Source organism: Ammospiza caudacuta, chromosome 14 (genome assembly GCF_027887145.1).
Source record: "Ammospiza caudacuta isolate bAmmCau1 chromosome 14, bAmmCau1.pri, whole genome shotgun sequence".
In the NCBI taxonomy this organism is placed as follows: Eukaryota; Metazoa; Chordata; class Aves; order Passeriformes; family Passerellidae; genus Ammospiza; species Ammospiza caudacuta.
In genome coordinates this window covers 4,663,792-4,680,866 of record NC_080606.1, presented here as the reverse complement: position 1 = coordinate 4,680,866, position 17,075 = coordinate 4,663,792, and the positions used below count along the sequence as shown (strand labels likewise).

The 17,075-nt window shown below is 51.8% G+C and overlaps 3 protein-coding genes across 3 annotated transcripts; 2 read left to right on the top strand and 1 right to left on the bottom strand.

Moving 5' to 3' along the window:
• Nucleotides 1–1,194: 1,194 nt before the first annotated feature.
• Nucleotides 1,195–2,515, bottom strand: LOC131564044 (40-kDa huntingtin-associated protein-like). The gene has a single exon (XM_058814306.1). It carries the CDS (start codon nucleotides 2,513–2,515, stop codon nucleotides 1,448–1,450), a length of 1,068 nt encoding a protein of 355 aa, XP_058670289.1. The 3' UTR covers nucleotides 1,195–1,447.
• Nucleotides 2,516–4,870: 2,355 nt separating this feature from the next.
• On the top strand, nucleotides 4,871–11,551 carry TRMT2B (tRNA methyltransferase 2 homolog B). The gene is made up of 12 exons (XM_058814220.1): nucleotides 4,871–5,090; nucleotides 5,801–5,855; nucleotides 6,290–6,409; nucleotides 6,829–6,928; nucleotides 7,075–7,145; nucleotides 7,603–7,749; nucleotides 7,871–7,965; nucleotides 8,478–8,692; nucleotides 8,792–8,893; nucleotides 9,069–9,188; nucleotides 10,068–10,167; nucleotides 10,667–11,551. Exons 1-12 carry the CDS (start codon nucleotides 4,933–4,935, stop codon nucleotides 10,791–10,793), a joined length of 1,410 nt encoding a protein of 469 aa, XP_058670203.1. The 5' UTR covers nucleotides 4,871–4,932; the 3' UTR covers nucleotides 10,794–11,551.
• A 1,080-nt stretch (nucleotides 11,552–12,631) lies between these two features.
• Nucleotides 12,632–16,063, top strand: TMEM35A (transmembrane protein 35A). Its single transcript, XM_058814317.1, has 2 exons — nucleotides 12,632–12,839; nucleotides 15,626–16,063. Exons 1-2 carry the CDS (start codon nucleotides 12,720–12,722, stop codon nucleotides 16,010–16,012), a joined length of 507 nt encoding a protein of 168 aa, XP_058670300.1. The 5' UTR covers nucleotides 12,632–12,719; the 3' UTR covers nucleotides 16,013–16,063.
• The last annotated feature ends 1,012 nt before the right edge of the window (nucleotides 16,064–17,075 follow it).

The following is a 17,075-nucleotide window of genomic DNA, read 5'->3' as shown; positions in this document are numbered from 1 at the left end:
CGGTACCGGCACCGCCCGCGCCGCGCCCCTTCCGCCGCCTTCCGCCCGCCCCCGGCGCCACCGCGGTTACAGAGCCACAGTTCCGTCCGATGGAATTTGAAAAGGACGCGGACATAAGGAGTTTCCCCACACTGGTTTTTAGTTTTGCCTCTCGGCCTGGCGCATTCACGGCTAGCTTAGCCATAAAATAGCATCCAGTTCGAGTCTTTCTCTACTACCATTTTACCTTGTCAAAAGAGGGTTGTGGTAATTAAGGCTTCTTAAAATTAGCAGCGTCTCTGTTTGCGTTTCAAAAGGGAAAATGGCAAGTTCTTCGTTATTTAAGTGTGGAAGGTGAGAAACACTTGAAAAACAAACACTGGGAGAGCGTTTGGAAAAACTGCTGTCTCCAGACCCAAATATTAAAATCAGATGTAATACCACTGTTTAACACAATTACCTCTAACCTCTGGCTTCTCTCCCGGGTGTACAAACGGGATTGCCTTCTTTCTAAAAGCCTCAGCCTCTGCAGGGTCTCTGGAAGTGCTGGCTGAGAGTGTTTGTTTCTCTCACCACTAGCTGGGTACCCTGGAACTGCTCTTTATTCCCCCCAACACGAACACCCCAGGGCATCTCCAGCCTCCAGGATAGAGCCTGCCCTGCCTGAGGCTGTGTATTAGCACTGATGGAGTTTAGCAAGGCCTGTACCCAACAGCTGAAGGAACCAAATACAGCAGGGTCTTTTCCCCTCTAAAGGGTTTTTCTCCTCACCAGCTGCCCTTACCTAAAGGTCCCAAGAAGCAGAAAGCAAGAGACAGAAGTGCCCGAGAGCAGACGGATAACAGCAGAAACGAATTGAACAAATAGCCCACATTCCAAGAACTCGTGTAACTTCACCACCTCCACCATTAATTCCCTTCCCAAATTCCCTCAGATTAAGTGGATTTGCCACCGTGCAGGCTCAGTTCCCTGGGTTAACAGCTGCCACAGAGACTGGAGTCAAGCCACCACCACGCTAGGAACCACTTGCAGGTCAGTGACCAACTCCTTTCATCCACCACAAAACTCAGGGCCTTGTGCTGGCTGCAGTGTCAGTTGTTTTCAGGAAGGGGAAAAAATGAAAACCTATTTTTATACGGAGGATTTTTGTTTGATTTTTTAGAAAAAGCACCTCTAACGACATTTGATTCAGAGACCCAAATCCTCCAACACATGCAAATTACAGACAGTCTTTTAATGAACAGCTTCCTTCTGCCCTGAAATGGCCTTTCTGCTTTAGGCTTACACTTTTTCCAAGCACGACAACTTTCAGTACATACAGTCAGCAGTTTACTATGACAGAAGGCAGACGTGTAGATAGATGAACGCATTCTCTCACCAACCATTACTTCAACTCGTATTAAAAATAAATAACAGAATAGAGTCTGTGCTGGCACCGGCTGAAGCGACCAGTCCGACCTGTCGCAGCTCAGAGCCCCTGTCCGGCGGGGCTCAGCATCTCCTGCAGCACCAGGTGCAGCAGATGGTTCTGCTCGGCGCTCAGCAGCGGCCACAGCTCGGCCTGCAGCGCCTTCAGCGCCTCCGCGTCCTTCTCCTGGCACGCCAGCACCGCCGACTGCAGCAGCAGGAACAGCTCTGCCGGCAGGTAGCTGGCGGCCGGCGGCAGCCCCCCGCCGCTCCCGGAGCCGCTCCCGGTGCCCGCTCCGCCGTCGGGCGCCTCCCAGCAGTACTGCTCCAGCGTGCGGGCGTGCTCGGGCAGCAGCTTGGCGGGCGGCGGCTGCAGCAGGAGCAGCAGCAGCACCCGCGACACCTCGCAGCGCGCCAGCACGTCCAGGAAGGCTCCGCCGGGCGCGGCCCCGGCCCCGGCCGCACCGCCCAGCCCGGCCCCGGCCAGCGCCTGCGCCCGCGTCAGCGCGGCCAGCGCCCCGGCGTAGTCGCGGGCCAGCAGCAGGCAGGAGGCGCGCTCGGCCAGGCAGCGCAGGGCCTGCAGCGGCAGCCGCGCCGCCGTCAGGAGCTCCGCCGCCCGCTGCAGGGGCGCGGCGGCGCGGGCGGGCTGTCCCGTGTCGCGGAGCACCGCCGCCAGCTCCAGGCACGGCCCGGCCGCCAGCGCGGGCTGCCCCCGCTCCAGGTGCAGGCGGGCGGCGAAGGCCCCGCAGCTCTGCGCCGCCGCCACGTGCTCGCCGAAGCCGCCGCGCAAGCCCAGGCGCTGCCGCAGGTCCCGCTCCTGGCGCAGGAAGAGACGCGCGGCCTCGGCCAGCGCGGCCGCCTCGGCGGGGCCGTGGAACAGGCTCTGGGCGCAGCGCGCCACGGCCAGCTGGCACCAGGCGGCGTAGGGCAGGCTCTCCTGGGCGCGCAGCTCCCGCGCCAGCGCCGCGAACTGCTCCGCCGCCTCCGCCACGTTCGGCTTCCGCAGGAACCGCCGCCGCAGCTTGGCCGACACCAGGCGGTACCGCGACAGAAAATCGCCGTCGCCGCCGAGCCCCGGCCCGGAGCCGCCCGCCCCGCCGGGGCCGGAGCCGCCGCCCGCCGACAGCATCGCGGGCCCAGCGCGGAACTGACGCGCCGCGCCCGGCCGCGCTCCGCCGCGCGCCGCCGGCCAATCAGCGCCCGCACCGCCCCGCGCCGCCGGCCAATCAGCGCCGGCGCTGGAGGCTCGTAGACAGGGGGCGTGGCGAGGGCGCGGCTCCTGCAGATAGAGCTCCCAGCTGACACCGCCCACGGTGGGCGCGGCTATGCGGGCACAGGCCCCGCCTATGGGGCGTGGTCAGGCCCGGCGAGCAGCGCCCCAGGCGTGCAGCGGGCCCGAACCCTGTTGCGCCCCCTTGCGGAGTGGAGGACCCGCGGCCCTGCTCCGGCCCCACCGGAACGGGACGGGATGGGATGGGAAGGGGGACCGGGACCGGGCAGGGAGAGGGCCAGGCTCTGCAGCTCTCGGGGGAAACCGCAGCAGCCAGGTTCACAGAAGAACAATTCACCGAAATGGTAGCAATGGGTGCGTGAGCCCCTTGGCCAAAGAACGTGTGGTGGCAGGAATTTTAGGTGACATCAAAGGGTGACAGGTAAACACTTGGACAAGAGAACTCTTGGGGTCCCTAAACAAATAAGCCACGCCTGATTTGGAAAATCTCCAGCTGAAAATATTTCGTGATGGAGAGATTAAGTGGGCATGGGACCATTTGTGCTTGCCTGGTCCCCGCTGTTTCCCGAGCAGCTGCTGGAGGCGCGGCCGGGGCTGGCTGAGAGGCTGTTCTCGCACTCCTGTCCATATAAACCACATGTACCCAACTGCAGCCACCGTGCAGTGACACGGCAGCCACACCGCAGTCCTGGGTATCCCATCGGACAGGCTCGATGGCAGGTGGCTGAGCCTTCAGTCTGTCCCAGGCCAGCTCAGCAGGGCTGTGAAAAATACGTATTTTATGATTGGCTTTTCCCAAATATTAATATGTATTATGTTAGAAAGTTATGCTGTATTAATTTTCTTAAGTAGTGTGTTAAATGTAGCTTTAGGTTATAACATAATGTTAAAATAGAAACTATGCTATGTAGGATACTTTTTTCAAAGAGTGGAATGAGGTACTCACACCGAGATAGCAGCCGAAGGACACCTAAATCTTTCAGAGAAAGAGAATTTATTGCTCCATTATCAGAAGAAACGAACTTCTTCCTGCCTCGCTCAGCCCTGAAGACATCAGGATTAAGAGGAATAAGTTGACACTGACCAGACAGAATCCTTTGTTTGAATGGAAGTTATGCATCATGTATGAGATGTATGAATATGCAGCAGGCTATTGCTTTTAAGGGTTAATCCTCTGTTAACGTGGGCCCTTTCTTGGGTTTATTTTGCCCAGAAAGAGGGACCCGGACTGTCTCTTTGTTTTTATTGTCTCGTACTGTCCTAACCCCAATTGTTCAAATTTTTATTACTCTAATTATATTACTATTTTTATATCAATTTTTTTACCATTAAACTTTTAAAATTCTAAAAACAATTGGCGTTTTTCACAATGGCCACGCAGCTGCTGTGACACTTTGCTACCCGTGTCCGACCAGACCAGGGCTGAACGCTCAGCCCTCCCTCCCAGCGTCGGGCGGGGAGAGCGGGGCCGGGCCCGGGGCTCTCACCGCGCCCCTTCCGCCGGTGCCGCGGCCGGAGCGGGTCCGTGTCGGTGCCCGGAGCGGGTCCGTGTCGGTGCCCGGAGCGGGTTCCTGTGCTGCCCGGAGCGGGTTCCTGTGCTGCCCGGAGCGGGTCCGTGTCGGTGCCCGGAGCGGGTCCGTGTTGGTGCCCGGAGCGGATCCCTGTGCTGCCCGGAGCGGATCCCTGTGCTGCCCGGAGCGGGTCCCTGTGCTGCCCGGAGCGGGTCCGTGTTGGTGCCCGGAGCGGGTCCGTGTTGGTGCCCGGAGCGGGTCCCTGTGCTGCCCGGAGCGGGTCCGTGTTGGTGCCCGGAGCGGGTCCCTGTGCTGCCCGGAGCGGGTCCGTGTGCTGCCCAGAGCGGATCCCTGTGCTGCCCGGAGCGGGTCCCTGTGCTGCCCGGAGCGGGTTCCTGTGCTGCCCGGAGCGGATCCCTGTGCTGCCCGGAGCGGGTCCCTGTGCTGCCCGGAGCGGGTCCGTGTGCTGCCCAGAGCGGATCCCTGTGCTGCCCGGAGCGGGTCCCTGTGCTGCCCGGAGCGGGTTCCTGTGCTGCCCGGAGGGGGTCCCTGTGCTGCCCGGAGCGGGTTCCTGTGCTGCCCGGAGCGGGTCCGTGTCGGTGCCCGGAGCGGGTTCCTGTGCTCCCCGGAGCGGGTCCCTGTGCTGCCCGGAGCGGATCCCTGTGCTGCCCGGAGCGGGGCGGGGCCCTGTCACTGCCCGGAGCGGGTTCCTGTGCTGCCCGGAGGGGGTCCCTGTGCTGCCCGGAGCGGGTTCCTGTGCTGCCCGGAGCGGGCCCGGCTCCCCCGCAGCCTCTCGCACCCGCCATGGCTGTGTGCTCCGTTCTGAGGCCGCCGCGCTGCCGCCTCCGCCCGCCGCCGCTCGCCCTGCGCTGCCCGGTGACCACAACCACAGCGACACCGTGGGCACGGAAGGAAAAGGCCAGGGTGAGCTGCCGCCCGCCAGAGCCTTCCTGGGAGGAGAGGTACGGCTTTTCCAAAATGACCAAGCGTTCTTTCAAAGCAGCGAGCACCTGCAGCTGCGAATGTGGTGGGTTACAGGGTTTATTTCCACTCGGTAGGAATAGAAGAGCCAGGGCTCGGCTCGTTTGCCTGGAGTAGGGGATAGTGGAGAAGAAAAATGAAAAGTTCTGAGAGGAAAGGAGCGGATAAGTTGCCAAACTGGCAAGCAAAAAGTGATAGTCCATTTGATATGCAGTCCTGGATCTCAGAGTAGTTGGCACTGGGTGCTTTGGAAGCAGCTCCAAAAATCGTAGGTAAGCAATAGCTGCAACTTATCCAGCTGTGAGGTGGTGTTCCCCATGGGCTCAGAGAGTCAGTTATGAGTGTGTGAATCATATCAGTCTCACCTCTGTTTTGGGGGTCTTTTTAGGATATATATGTTTGGGGTTTTTTTAACCAGTTTAGATGTGTTTTGTTCTTGCTTGTTCTGCTTTGGATATGAATAGTGGCAAGTTCTGAGGTTTATCTCTAAACCACTTCTGTATGGGTGGCCGGGTCAGTGAGATTGGGCAGTTTGAAATTCCCTCCTGCTGCACACAAACTGTGCATTCCACTGTGGTACCTTGGGTGTTCACTGCTTGGTGCAGAGCCCACACCAGAACAGGCCTGCCCATGAAGCAGCCGACAGGGATGTTATGCAGCAGGAATGAGGGCACTGTCTTGTGCTTTCCAGGTTAGCAAATGCAGTGACACCACTGTGGAGACTTCCCTACCAAGAGCAGCTACAGGTAAGATGTGTTTACACAGACTTTTCTCTGTTGTGTTGCCCCAGTTGTCCCTCCTATCCCCTTGAGCAGTATTCCTTCGCAACTTAATGCTGCAAACTGTTCAGACTCCATTTGTTGTGAAGGATGGAACTGGGAGGTTCCTGGCAGTACAGAGGATGGGCATTTGCACAGTGATCCTGTCCTCTATGGGACTGCTCTGGGCTTCAGGTCAGACAAAGTGTTTCAGGCCAGCATTTGGGGATCATAGACACAGGATTTTTCACTCTTCCTGTTTCTCCAAGCAGCTGTGGTTATGAAAAGGGCAGAGTTCCTCTGGGGCTATATTTTCACTTGCAGTTTTTCCTCTTGTTGGACTCCTCAGAGGTGGGTGATGAAGAGCTGCCCACCATTGTGTGGTCCTGTGAGAGTGTTTCTGCCTTAGAACTCTTCTGCAGGTGAAGTATGAAAGCCAGAGGAAGACTTTGCAGACACTGGCATCTCGTCTTGAGGAGCTGGGCATCGATGCACAGAAACCTGGTGGGCTCTGCTGTCCTCTGCAGCCCGTAGTCCCTTCGGTGAGTGTCCCATGGGAATGCTCTTCCCTCTGAGCCATGAACAGTCTCTGCCTCACCAGCTCAAGAGTCTCATGAGGGGCATAATTTGTCCGCAGAGAATGTGTCAGTCCTGAGTCAGTCCTTGCTAACTTGTGCTTTGCAGCTTGTGACTGCCCGAGCGTGAAATAAGCCCAGTGCTTAGGAACCCTTTTTTGTGCCTAAGGCCTCTCTGTTAAACCTGTCACCATTGTCACAGAGAGCCTCTTCTTGTGCCCAAGGGGCAGTACTGGGGTTCTGGTGCACAAGCTCTGTTTCTGTGTTTTGCCCATTCACGTACACCTTCACATGTTGGCAACAGAATGACCAGGCTGGGGTTTGGCTTTCCTCCATTGCTTTTTCTTTTAATCCAAGGCTTTGCTTTTCCTTCTTTTCTCTCTCAGCCCATCATTAATGGCTACCGAAACAAATCAACTTTCTCTGTGAACCGAGGACCAGATGGGAACCCAAAAACTGTGGGGTTGTATGTGGGAACTGGCAGAGGTCAGTGCAGGACAAGAAACTCAGAGAAAACTGCTGGAAGGCTGTGGAAATGGGGAAAGGACTCTCCACAGTTTATCATGTCAGATGCTATAATGGTTTACGTGCCCTGAACCAGAGCAATTAAATTCCTGTCCATCTCTCTACAGAAAGGAATATTGTCTGTGTGAAAGCCAACCATGTGGAGAACATACCCTCAAAACATAAACAAGTAGCCCAGGTAAATAAACAAGTCATGTCTGTCCCTTCACTGTGGAATAGAGAGGTTCCAATAGCTCTTACTTGGGAGAACACTGTAATTTTTATGATGCTGTGTTTTCAAGTCCATTTTCATGTTCTGAAAATTTTCATGCCTGATTCTAGTTGATGGATAAATACATTTATAAAAACTCATATATCAATATTGCAGCCCATAAAGCATCCTGAGTAATGAAGTTAATTGTCACATTGTCCAAGTGACAATGAATTCCTGCCAGTCTATTAAAATACATAAGAATTGCAAATTGAAATTATTAAAATGTGTTGTCTTTCAAGAGCCTGGAAGGAGCATTCAGCCAGTGCATTGATATCAAAGAGAAAAAGCAGACCACAGTGGTGGAAGGGCTGCCTGTTTGGGGGGGCTAAGAGCAGGGCACTTGTCTTCGTGGTACTAAAGGTGCCATTTCCCCTCCCCTCAGTGCTATGAGGAGTTCATCTGTCACTCCCCCCTGGACCCCTGCATCCTCTTCCACGAAGGTGGGCACTGGAGAGAGCTCGTGGTCCGTACCAGCCGCTGTGGCCACACCATGGCCATCATCACCTTCCACCCCCAGCAGCTGGGCCAGGTGAGCACCTTGGGACAGGGCAGGAGGCACATCTGGCTGAGCTGAGCCTGCTGGCTGTGGTGCTGGGGAGAAGGCTCTAATCAGAGTACCCAAAGAGCTTTTCCTTTCTCACTCTTGACAGGAGGCGCTGGCTGCTCAGAAAGCATTGCTGAAGGAGTTCTTCACAAGTGGGCCTGGAGCAGTCTGTGCCTTGACTTCACTTTATTTCCAAGAGAGGTAAGTGCCTCGACAGGGGGAATGCGTGGAAACAAAGCCACCTCCTTCTTCTGCCCTTTCTGGCCCAATTCAAATTGCACCAGTTCAGGGAGTGCTGGAAGAGAATGACAGATGTTTGCATCTCTCTTGAAGATGTGACTTTAAGATGACCCCATCTTTTATTTTTCCAGACTTTCTTGAACACACAATGGCTCTGCCTTATGGGAATTATGAGTCTGGGAAACTTAAAGAAAAAGCTTCCAGTGATTATCCCAAAACAGTAAATCACATTAGCAGCAAAACTGGGGAATAGACCAGAGGAATGCTGCCTTCTGCTAAGTAATTTTGATCCTTTTAATGAATCTGTGCAAGTCACAGATCCCTTACAAAGAATCCAAATACTTTAATCTCGTTGAAAGGCTCACATGAAATATAAGTTGATGAGGGGAAGAACCATCCTCTGCTGCCCATAGGAATGGAAAGCAGCTCCCCTCTGCTGCCTTCTCACAGTTGTTTTTTGTGTGCCCTGGCAGCACCATGACACGCTGCTCCCACGAGCAGTCCCCGTACCAGCTCCTGCACGGGGCACCGCACATCTCCGAGGAGCTGCTCGGCCTCAGCTTCCGCATCTCTCCGGACGCCTTCTTCCAGGTCAACACGGCTGGGGCAGAGCTGCTGTACCAGGCAGTCGGGGAGCTCTGCCAGGCTGCTGGGGACACTGTGCTCCTTGACATCTGCTGTGGAACAGGTGGGCTCCTGGGCTCCCAGTGCTTTGCATTCCACAGCTGATGCTCACCTATTTCTTCAGCATGAATGTATGGGGAATTTTTGTTTCCCCTGTTTCCAGGCACAATTGGTCTCTCTCTGGCTCACCGAGTGTCCAAGGTTATTGGTGTCGAGGTGGTGGAAAAGGCAGTAGAGGATGCTGAGTGGAATGCAGCATTCAATGGTGAGTTCAAACTCGCTGTGGCAAAAAGTTTCAAACTAAATGCTGAAAAACTAGAGTAGAAGTGAGTAGAGGGACCCTAACCAGTTACTTTCACACAGCAAAGAGTGTGTGAATATCATGTTACACCCAACTCTTGGTGAGACTCAGTTCATGTGGTTGCTTTTTTGTTTCACAGGGATCTCAAACTGTGAGTTTCACAGTGGAAAGGCAGAGGCTGTGTTACCACAGCTCCTGGCATCGTGGGAGGATGCCCGACCACTTGTTGCTGTGGTGAACCCTTCTCGGGCTGGCCTACGTGAGAGAAAATGCTATTTGTTTTCATCTTGTAAACAGAGAGCTTTGAACAAGTTCTGTGAGACCTGTTATACTGGCTCCAAACCCTTCCCTTGTTTAGTCTCTTGTTTCTTGTTACTGACAGCAGCTAAATTCTCTAAGTCTGCTGTTTTCAGTGCCTTCATGCTTTCTCTTTAGCTCTAATCCTTTTTCCATCTTTCACAGGCTCACACAATTATTTAAGAGAGAAGGGACCTCTGGAGGTTTGTGGTGTAATCTCCCAACTCTAGCAAGGCCAACTTCAGAGTTGGATGAGGTTGCATAGGGATGTAAAGCCTAGCTGAGGGTTGAATTTCTCCAAGGGTGTATCCCCTCTCCTGAAAATATTTTCCCTAATATATTTAATCAGGGTTTTCCCTTGCTGCCATACATCTATTGCTTCTCATGCCCCTTTGAGAAGATTCTCAGTTATCTGTAATGCCCCATGAGGTTCCTGAAGATAAATGCATCCTTGCTTACCTTCTTTTCCCTGGGCTGAACAACCCAGCCCTCAGTCTGTCTCAGTGGTCTCCCCTGGAGTGTGTACTGGGAAGTCACACACTGTCCTGGTGCCCAGATGCACTCTCACAAGTGTGTGTGGAAGGGTTTATATGCCTTTGCTTAATTAACACTTTTTCTTTCATGGGAAGCAGAGGGACTTCTCCCATTGCTCTGCCCTGCCTGCCAACCTGGCTAAGCTGTCAGCAGTGTGGGTCACACCCTTGGCCTCCTGAGGGACGTCATCTGAGACAGAACATGGCAGAATAAGCATCTGTATTTTTGACAGTTCTGTGGTGCTGTGCAGTCATTCCTGCTGCAGAGCTCAGGGGGTGGAGGGAAAGCAGGCTGTTTGTGTTTGCAGACTACAGGGTCGTTCGAGCCATCCGGAACTGCAGCGCCATCCGCAGGCTGCTCTACATCTCCTGCAAGCCAGCGGGGGAAGCCATGAGGAACTTCCTCGAGTGAGCACTCTCCTCCTCTCTCTCAATGACAGACCCTGTTAAGTCCAAACAAGGCATCAGTGAGGAATAGAAAATAATTCAAACATGGCACACTGTGCACCCCTCTGGGAAAAAAAAGCACATTTGGATGTGAGATGCAGACTGTGGTCCATGGGGTTCACTGCAGGAAGGTTGGCCCTTTATCAAGAAAGTGAAACCAAAAGGATTTGTCACCTGCTTAGGGGTTAATCATGTAGCTTTATCTGCTCAGCCCTTAGCTGGGGTACACCCAGGTGATAAATCTGTCTGCAGGCAGCCATAAGGGCAGTGTCCTTGAGGTCTTCAGAGCTGGTTGGGGATTCAGTATTGATGGTTCCACACCTCTGCCAGTGTCAGCTGCAGATTCTGAGGAATGTTTGTCAAACACATGATGCCTCCTTTGTGGGTCCCCTTGCATTGTGATACCAGTGGTGGGAAGGCTTCTGCTGCTGGTCTAATGGATGCTCTTTGCTTTCCACAGGCTGTGCTGCCCACCTGACCCACGGAAGAAGCTGGCAGGGGAGCCATTTGCCCCTGTGATGGCTATTCCTTTTGACATGTTTCCTCACACTGTTCATTGTGAGCTGGTGCTGCTGTTCACCCGCTGACAAGGAGACAGGAATGAGCTCTGAGAGCTTGGGGAGCAACATCCTCCTGTCCTGAAGAGCCAGTGTAGTTAGGATTTTAACTTATTTTCTGTGAAGTTGTATAAAAATAAATAATTTTGGTTTTTCTCTTAGTTTGGGTTGCCTAGCAATACTGTTCTGTAAAAAAACTACTTGGATTTCTGGGGTGAAAAGGTTCCCTGTAGCATTTCATCACCCTTCCTTCCCCTGCAAACCTTGGGCTGCTGGTTAAAGCAGCCTGGAAAAGACCCTTCCCTGCGGTGAGGAATCTGTAGCTCGGTGTTCGAGCTGCAAGTTGTGCCCTGGATAGTGGGAAATCACTGGAGCCCCAGGCAAGGAGCCGTGAATGGGCGCTGACCTTGTGCCTAACAAAGGACAGGGGACTCCAGCCCTGGCTTCTCAACCACAGACTCTGCACAAACCAATGAGCAATGAGAAGACACCAGACTCTAATTTTCCACTGGTCAGAGCTGTTGTGGGACATTTAGGTTGGAAGAGTATGAAAACCTAGGGATTCCCTTGTTGGGATCCCTGCCTAGAGGAGGCACCAGCTTGGACAATGAAATTTTCTATAAAACAAAATAAAGAGATTTCCGTGTCTCTCTTTTCGCATCTGCCTCCCCCTTCTCCATTAATGATTCCTGATGCCTAAATATGAAGTGCCCTGAGAAAATGTCAGCTGCAATGTTTTTCCTTTTCAGGTTGTTCTGCTATAGCTAATTAAAATTTTTCTTCTGTTTTGTATGTGTCCTGTCCTGCTTACAATGTTTTATTTCTCCAGCTCTTCCAGAGTTGGAGCTGCTGTAATGGGGAGGGGAGTCTGAGTGAGCAGAGTTCCCTCGTGTTGTGTGAGTCCCAGAATGTTTGGAGTCAAGGCTGAAAAACTCCCAAGGAAACTGGGAGAGTTGCCTGTATTTTTCAGACTTTTAATTCCAGACCTCAGCTTTGAATAATAACAGCAACCAGTTCTCAAGCCATGGGGGTCAAAATACATGTGTTTAGAATTTAAGAATTACTGCACCATAAAGGGAGTGATGATGAGATTCCTGACAGGCAGAGGAAGTGTTACTTTTGTACTATCCCATGAGTGTAGGTTTTTACACACTGTTGCAGCCTCTTGCTTTCATTCTATACAAAGGATGCAATATTCCAGCAGTTCTGTTTTGTGCAATTATACCTTGGTTTCTCACTATGAGATCTGAATAGATTTCCACTAGGTTTTGGTCAGAAGGAAATTTGTTGCATGAATTGCAGGGGAGACAATAACTTTAAATCAAAAAGTACCAGAGGATCATAAAACCTTTCCACCAGCCTGTGGATAGCTGATCATACAGGATAGGTTTTATCAAGGTGACACAAGTGGCCTCATCTTCCTTTTTGAGCATCAGGTTCCAGGAGAGCCACAGGGACAAAACATTTCTTTTTCTTTCCTGGTGCAAATATATGAAGCAATATGTTGTTTGCTATGTAGTTTTAATATCTGAAACGGAATGTTCTCTCTGTACAAGAGACCCCAGCCCACTTCTCCTCCAAAGCACGTTACTCCCGTGCCCTCTGCTAACATGTCCTCGTTTTCCCACTAAGGAATGACTGTGCTCTGCCTTTGGCTGCCATCCCACATCCCCAGAATTGCCTCAGTTTCGGCTTTCTGTGGGCGATTTGTGGAGCACGCAAGGAAACGAGGATGGATGAGTTCCCCTTGCGCTCCGGTGCTGGAGCCGCCTGTCGCTGGCTGCAGGGCTTTAGGACCCAGGGGTTGCCGAGTGGAGGAGGCTGAATCCCCTCCCGCTGTCATCCTCCTGCCTCTGCAGCTTTATTCCTACAGCCTTCAATGGTGACGGACTCCCTCCCACCCGGGCTGCCAGCCGGAGCCACAAGGCCTCGCTAGGAGCGGATCCCTGCGGCTCCATGGCATCTCCCAGGACCATCACCATCGTCGCCCTCTCGGTGGCCCTGGGGCTCTTCTTCGTCTTTATGGGGACGATCAAGCTGACGCCCCGGCTCAGCAGGGATGCCTACAATGAGATGGTAAGTCGGGCAGCACGCAGGGAGCTGCTGTGGGGCTCTCCCGCCTTGCAGCAGGAGCAGGGGGGACGCAGGGGGTGACTGCCCTGGGACCCCGAGAGAGGCCAGGAGGGGGAAGAAGCTGATCTGACTCATTGCTTGATCGACATGGAGGGAAGCCAATAAAACGCAGTGCCCAGGGTATCCTGGCAGCCCTCGCCTGGCTCCGGCTGAGCCCATCCACGGAGAAACCTCCGGTGGAAAAGGATGGGGAGGAGAGGCAGGGATGGGGTGGCACAGCACACACAGCCTGCAGGAGATGGGAACACAAGGGGCTGGAAAAACAAGGCCTGCAGGAGTGCCAGACGTGCAGCAGGGACAGCTGATCCCCGAGGGGAAACCTATCCACTGGATGGGGGTGGGAAAAGCAGATGCCTGCTCTGGCAGATGTTCATCCTCAAAATTCCATGCTTTAAAGCAAGGATAATGACACTGGCTGTCCCTACCTCATCAGACTTGTGCAGGGATTAATTAATGATTGTGAAAAGCTTGAGATTCTTAGCTGGCAGAGGGAGGTATTATTAATAGTCGTCTTATTCTCTTTGGCCTGGGAAATGAGCTTCTCCCCCTCTTGCCTAAGAGGAAAGGGGTGAGAAGAGGACAGAGAAGTCACTTGTGCATTTCTCACCTGGTGAACTGGATTATGCTCCTCTCTGCTCAGGGCCAGCCCTGCTGCAGAGCTCTGTGAGCTGCAGGCAGGTGAGGGATTGGCTGCCACATTTTGCTTCCTCATCTGTGTTTATTTATTATCCTGCTCCCCCCCACCCCCTTTCCCAGTTATTCATTGTGGTGGTTGAAAAGATTACTATAATTTTTGTGCCCTTAAAAAAAATAGTGCTGGAAGTTTCCAGCACATTCTGTTCTCTCCCTTTGCTCCACCTGCCCAGCTGCTTTTCCTTAGCTCTCAAATAACGTCTGAATTGCAGTGCTTAGTCTGCAGCCCAGCACAGGGATCTCACAGAGGAAAATCCCCAAGAAGTAATTCATGGGCAAGAGACACATGAGGTAAAACCCCTAGAAAACAAAGCTCTTAAGCTTCTGCTACAGAAAAAAAAAAAAAAAAAAAAAAAAAAGGCACAGAGACTTTAGGAGCCTTGCAAAATGCTTGCTCTGTAAAATATTTCACTTCTGTGTCCCCTTCTACTTTAACAAGAGTCAGGCCTACAGGTAGGAATGATCTCTGGTTTTATAAAGCAGACATTAGGCAGCACCATTATTCTTCATAGTCCATATTCATGTTACATATTCATGGCTCATTAGGCTCTCCTGCATTTGTTGGGCTGCATGCTGTGGTGGTCTGTCAGGTCATGCAGACAGGGAAAACCTGACCTTGCTAATCCATAGGGATGGCTTTTTCCCCCAGCAAACAGAGAACCTCTGTTATCTACCTAAACCACCAAACTTGTAGTTTTTCATTTGTCAGAAAACACATTAGCTTGCTTATTAAAATACCTAAAATACCAGAGTACTCTAGGACATGCTTATAGTACATTTCTTAAAAATGTTGTATTTTTCACAACTGTTTAAAAATACTCTGTTCTGATGTTTTAGTCACTGATGGTTTAAAATACATCCTTACAATACAAACACTTGGAGTAAATGTGTCACAAGATCTTTAGTTATTTTGTAGCAAAAATGACAATGCTGGATATTTTTTAACCACCTGTGAAGTATCAGTTCCTCTCAGAAGGAAGCATCAAAATCTATGGAGACGTGGGAAAGTTCTGTATGACTGTAATGTAGGTTTCCAAAATGGTATGGAAGTAAATCCATAGTCTGATCAGTGCCTGTGAGAGCTGAACAATCCTGTAACTGAGATTTGGCTTCCATTTCCCTCACACTGAAAACACAATGGCAAGAATGTCTTCAGGGATATTATACTCAAGTATAAGTGGAAATAATTTCAGTGTATCACACTGAATATAGGAGCCTTATTGAAATATATACTTATAAAGGAAATACTTGACTGCAAAACAAAAAGAGGAAAAAAAAAAAAAAAAAAAACCGAAACAGTGAGGCCACCAGCACCTCATGTTCAAATGCAAGACTGGACATGTGTAAGGACAAAAGTTGTTTTTTTTACCCAAAAGAATAAGGCAGCTGTGTAAGCCGGCTGAGACTTGCAGTTTACACTGCTTCTAAATCCAGCATAACAAAAATGTCAAATGTCAGCTTGCTTTCACCTGAGGAAAGAAAGGATCATAAAGGTATGTAAGAACAGGATAGGACTGGTGAATCTCAGCTTTGATGTTTAGTCCCACCCTAAGCCTACACTGCCCATATCTACTGTAAATTGCTTCGGAATATTGTAAGTTGCTTTGGAGTAGAAAGAGACTTGTATTTACTTGCTGTGTTTTGGCTTTGGAGGGATTTGGTGTATTAGTCAATTTTAAAGCACAAGGTACTCTTAGAAAGAGGTTTGTTTTAATAACAGGGTTCTGCACTACTAATTCCAGCAATCAGAACCTCAGATTTTGGGGTAAGGTACACCTGGCCTGGTTGTAGTTCCAAAGATGGATGAGAGGTTGCAGAACTGTTTACCAGTGAAGAGGCAACAGCTCAGAAAGGTGGAATTGCAGATTGATGGTTTAATATGCCCCCAAACAGAAGCTTTACAGATTGGGTATTGTGCCAGAGGGGTCTGTGACAATTGAAATAATTTTTAGATTGTGTTGCACATCAATCTGTTTCAATGGAAGTCACCTTTGCCTTCCCTTTCTCACACAATGTCCTTGGCTGCTTGGTTCCAGAAACGAGCATACAAAAGCTACGTGCGGGCCCTGCCCATGCTCAAGAAGATGGGAGTCAGCTCCATCCTGCTCCGCAAGAGCATCGGCGCCCTGGAAGTGGCGTGCGGCATTGTCATGACACTGGTGCCTGGTCGCCCCAAGGACGTGGCCAACTTCCTGCTCCTGCTCCTGGTGCTGGCCGTGCTCTTCTTCCACCAGCTGGTGGGGGACCCCCTGAAGCGCTATGCCCACGCCCTGGTGTTTGGGATCCTGCTCACCTGCCGCCTGCTGATCGCCCGGCAGCCCGAGGAGCTGCCGCCCGACAAGAGGATGCTGTCGGTGAACGGCGATGAGCAGCCACTCATGCATGAAGCAGCTCCCGAGAAAGGCAAAGTGAAGGTATCCTAGCTGAGTGCATGTGAGGAAACACGGACCCTCGAGGCAGCTCTCTCCAAACTCACCCAGAAAATTTGGTTTTTATTTACCTACTTGCTTTTTTTTTTTTTTTTTTTTTTTTTTTTTGTCTGTCTGTCTAAATAAAGTTGCGCTTGGGGTCTGAGAGATACAAGGTATGTCTACACTGTAGTCTTGCTTTTGCTGCTGCCCTGTAATGTAGAAAAACACAAGCTAGCTTCCACAGGGACAGCTTGAAGGCAGTCAGCAACCCGGCTGGAGCAGTGCTGGCCTCAGCAGGAGCTGCAAACCAGCCTGAGACCCCTCATCTGGGCAGGCACTCAGGCCACCCTGGAACTGCTGCAGTGGGCAGATGGTCCTGAGCAGCAGCAGAGCTGGCCTGGTGCTGCTGCTGCCTGGAGCAGAGGGTGGGCAGGCCATGAGCAGTGTCCCTGTGCTGCCCCACACACACATCTGCACTTCCCTTTCCATGGTTAAGGGGTAAAAGGGACCCTGTTACCAAAAAAGTGCTGTTTGCTGTGTTGGAGAGAGGGGTTCCTTGGGCTTTGCTGCCTCTGTGCCCAGTCCTTTCTATGGAATGCTTATCCAGAGAAAACATGGGATGCTCAGTTTACGTCTTCTTTGATTTCCGTGCAGAGGCTCCAAAACTGGGACAATGGCCTGATAACAGTAGGGTTTTTTTTGCCTGCTTCACACAAGGCAGTGGCATCTCTTTACCCTTCTTGGCAGAGAAGATGGGATGGGGAGGAGAACTGCCCCAAGAACTCCAAAGTATCTCTCTGATGTTGGCAAGTAGCATTGTGCTCCCCAGTTCCCTGCAAGTTCCTTTTTTCCTCCCCCCACAGCTACTGTGACTTTATAGAATTGCTGTTTATTTCTGATAGATGAGGGTCTGAACAATTGCAGTACCTCACTGCTCATCCCACATACAGCCTCAGTGAGCTGGGATAAGTCCTGTTACCAGAGCCTGAATCCCTGTGTTGTATCTGAAATCTTAGAGTGTCATAAGGAGCATGTGTTACCTCTGAAATTTGTCTGGTTTTCTTAATGTTTGTCT

What these genes read in the sequence shown, in the direction of transcription:
- TMEM35A (XM_058814317.1), top strand. Translation starts at nt 12,720, where the DNA reads ATGGCATCTCCCAGGACCATCACCATCGTCGCCCTCTCGGTGGCCCTG. An exon ending in GGGATGCCTACAATGAGATG is followed by an intron (nt 12,840 to 15,625) that starts GTAAGTCGGGCA and finishes GCTTGGTTCCAG; the next exon opens with AAACGAGCATACAAAAGCTA.
- TRMT2B (XM_058814220.1), top strand. Translation starts at nt 4,933, where the DNA reads ATGGCTGTGTGCTCCGTTCTGAGGCCGCCGCGCTGCCGCCTCCGCCCG. An exon ending in AACATAAACAAGTAGCCCAG is followed by an intron (nt 7,146 to 7,602) that starts GTAAATAAACAA and finishes CCCTCCCCTCAG; the next exon opens with TGCTATGAGGAGTTCATCTG. An exon ending in GTGGAATGCAGCATTCAATG is followed by an intron (nt 8,894 to 9,068) that starts GTGAGTTCAAAC and finishes TTTGTTTCACAG; the next exon opens with GGATCTCAAACTGTGAGTTT.
- LOC131564044 (XM_058814306.1), bottom strand. Translation starts at nt 2,515, where the DNA reads ATGCTGTCGGCGGGCGGCGGCTCCGGCCCCGGCGGGGCGGGCGGCTCC.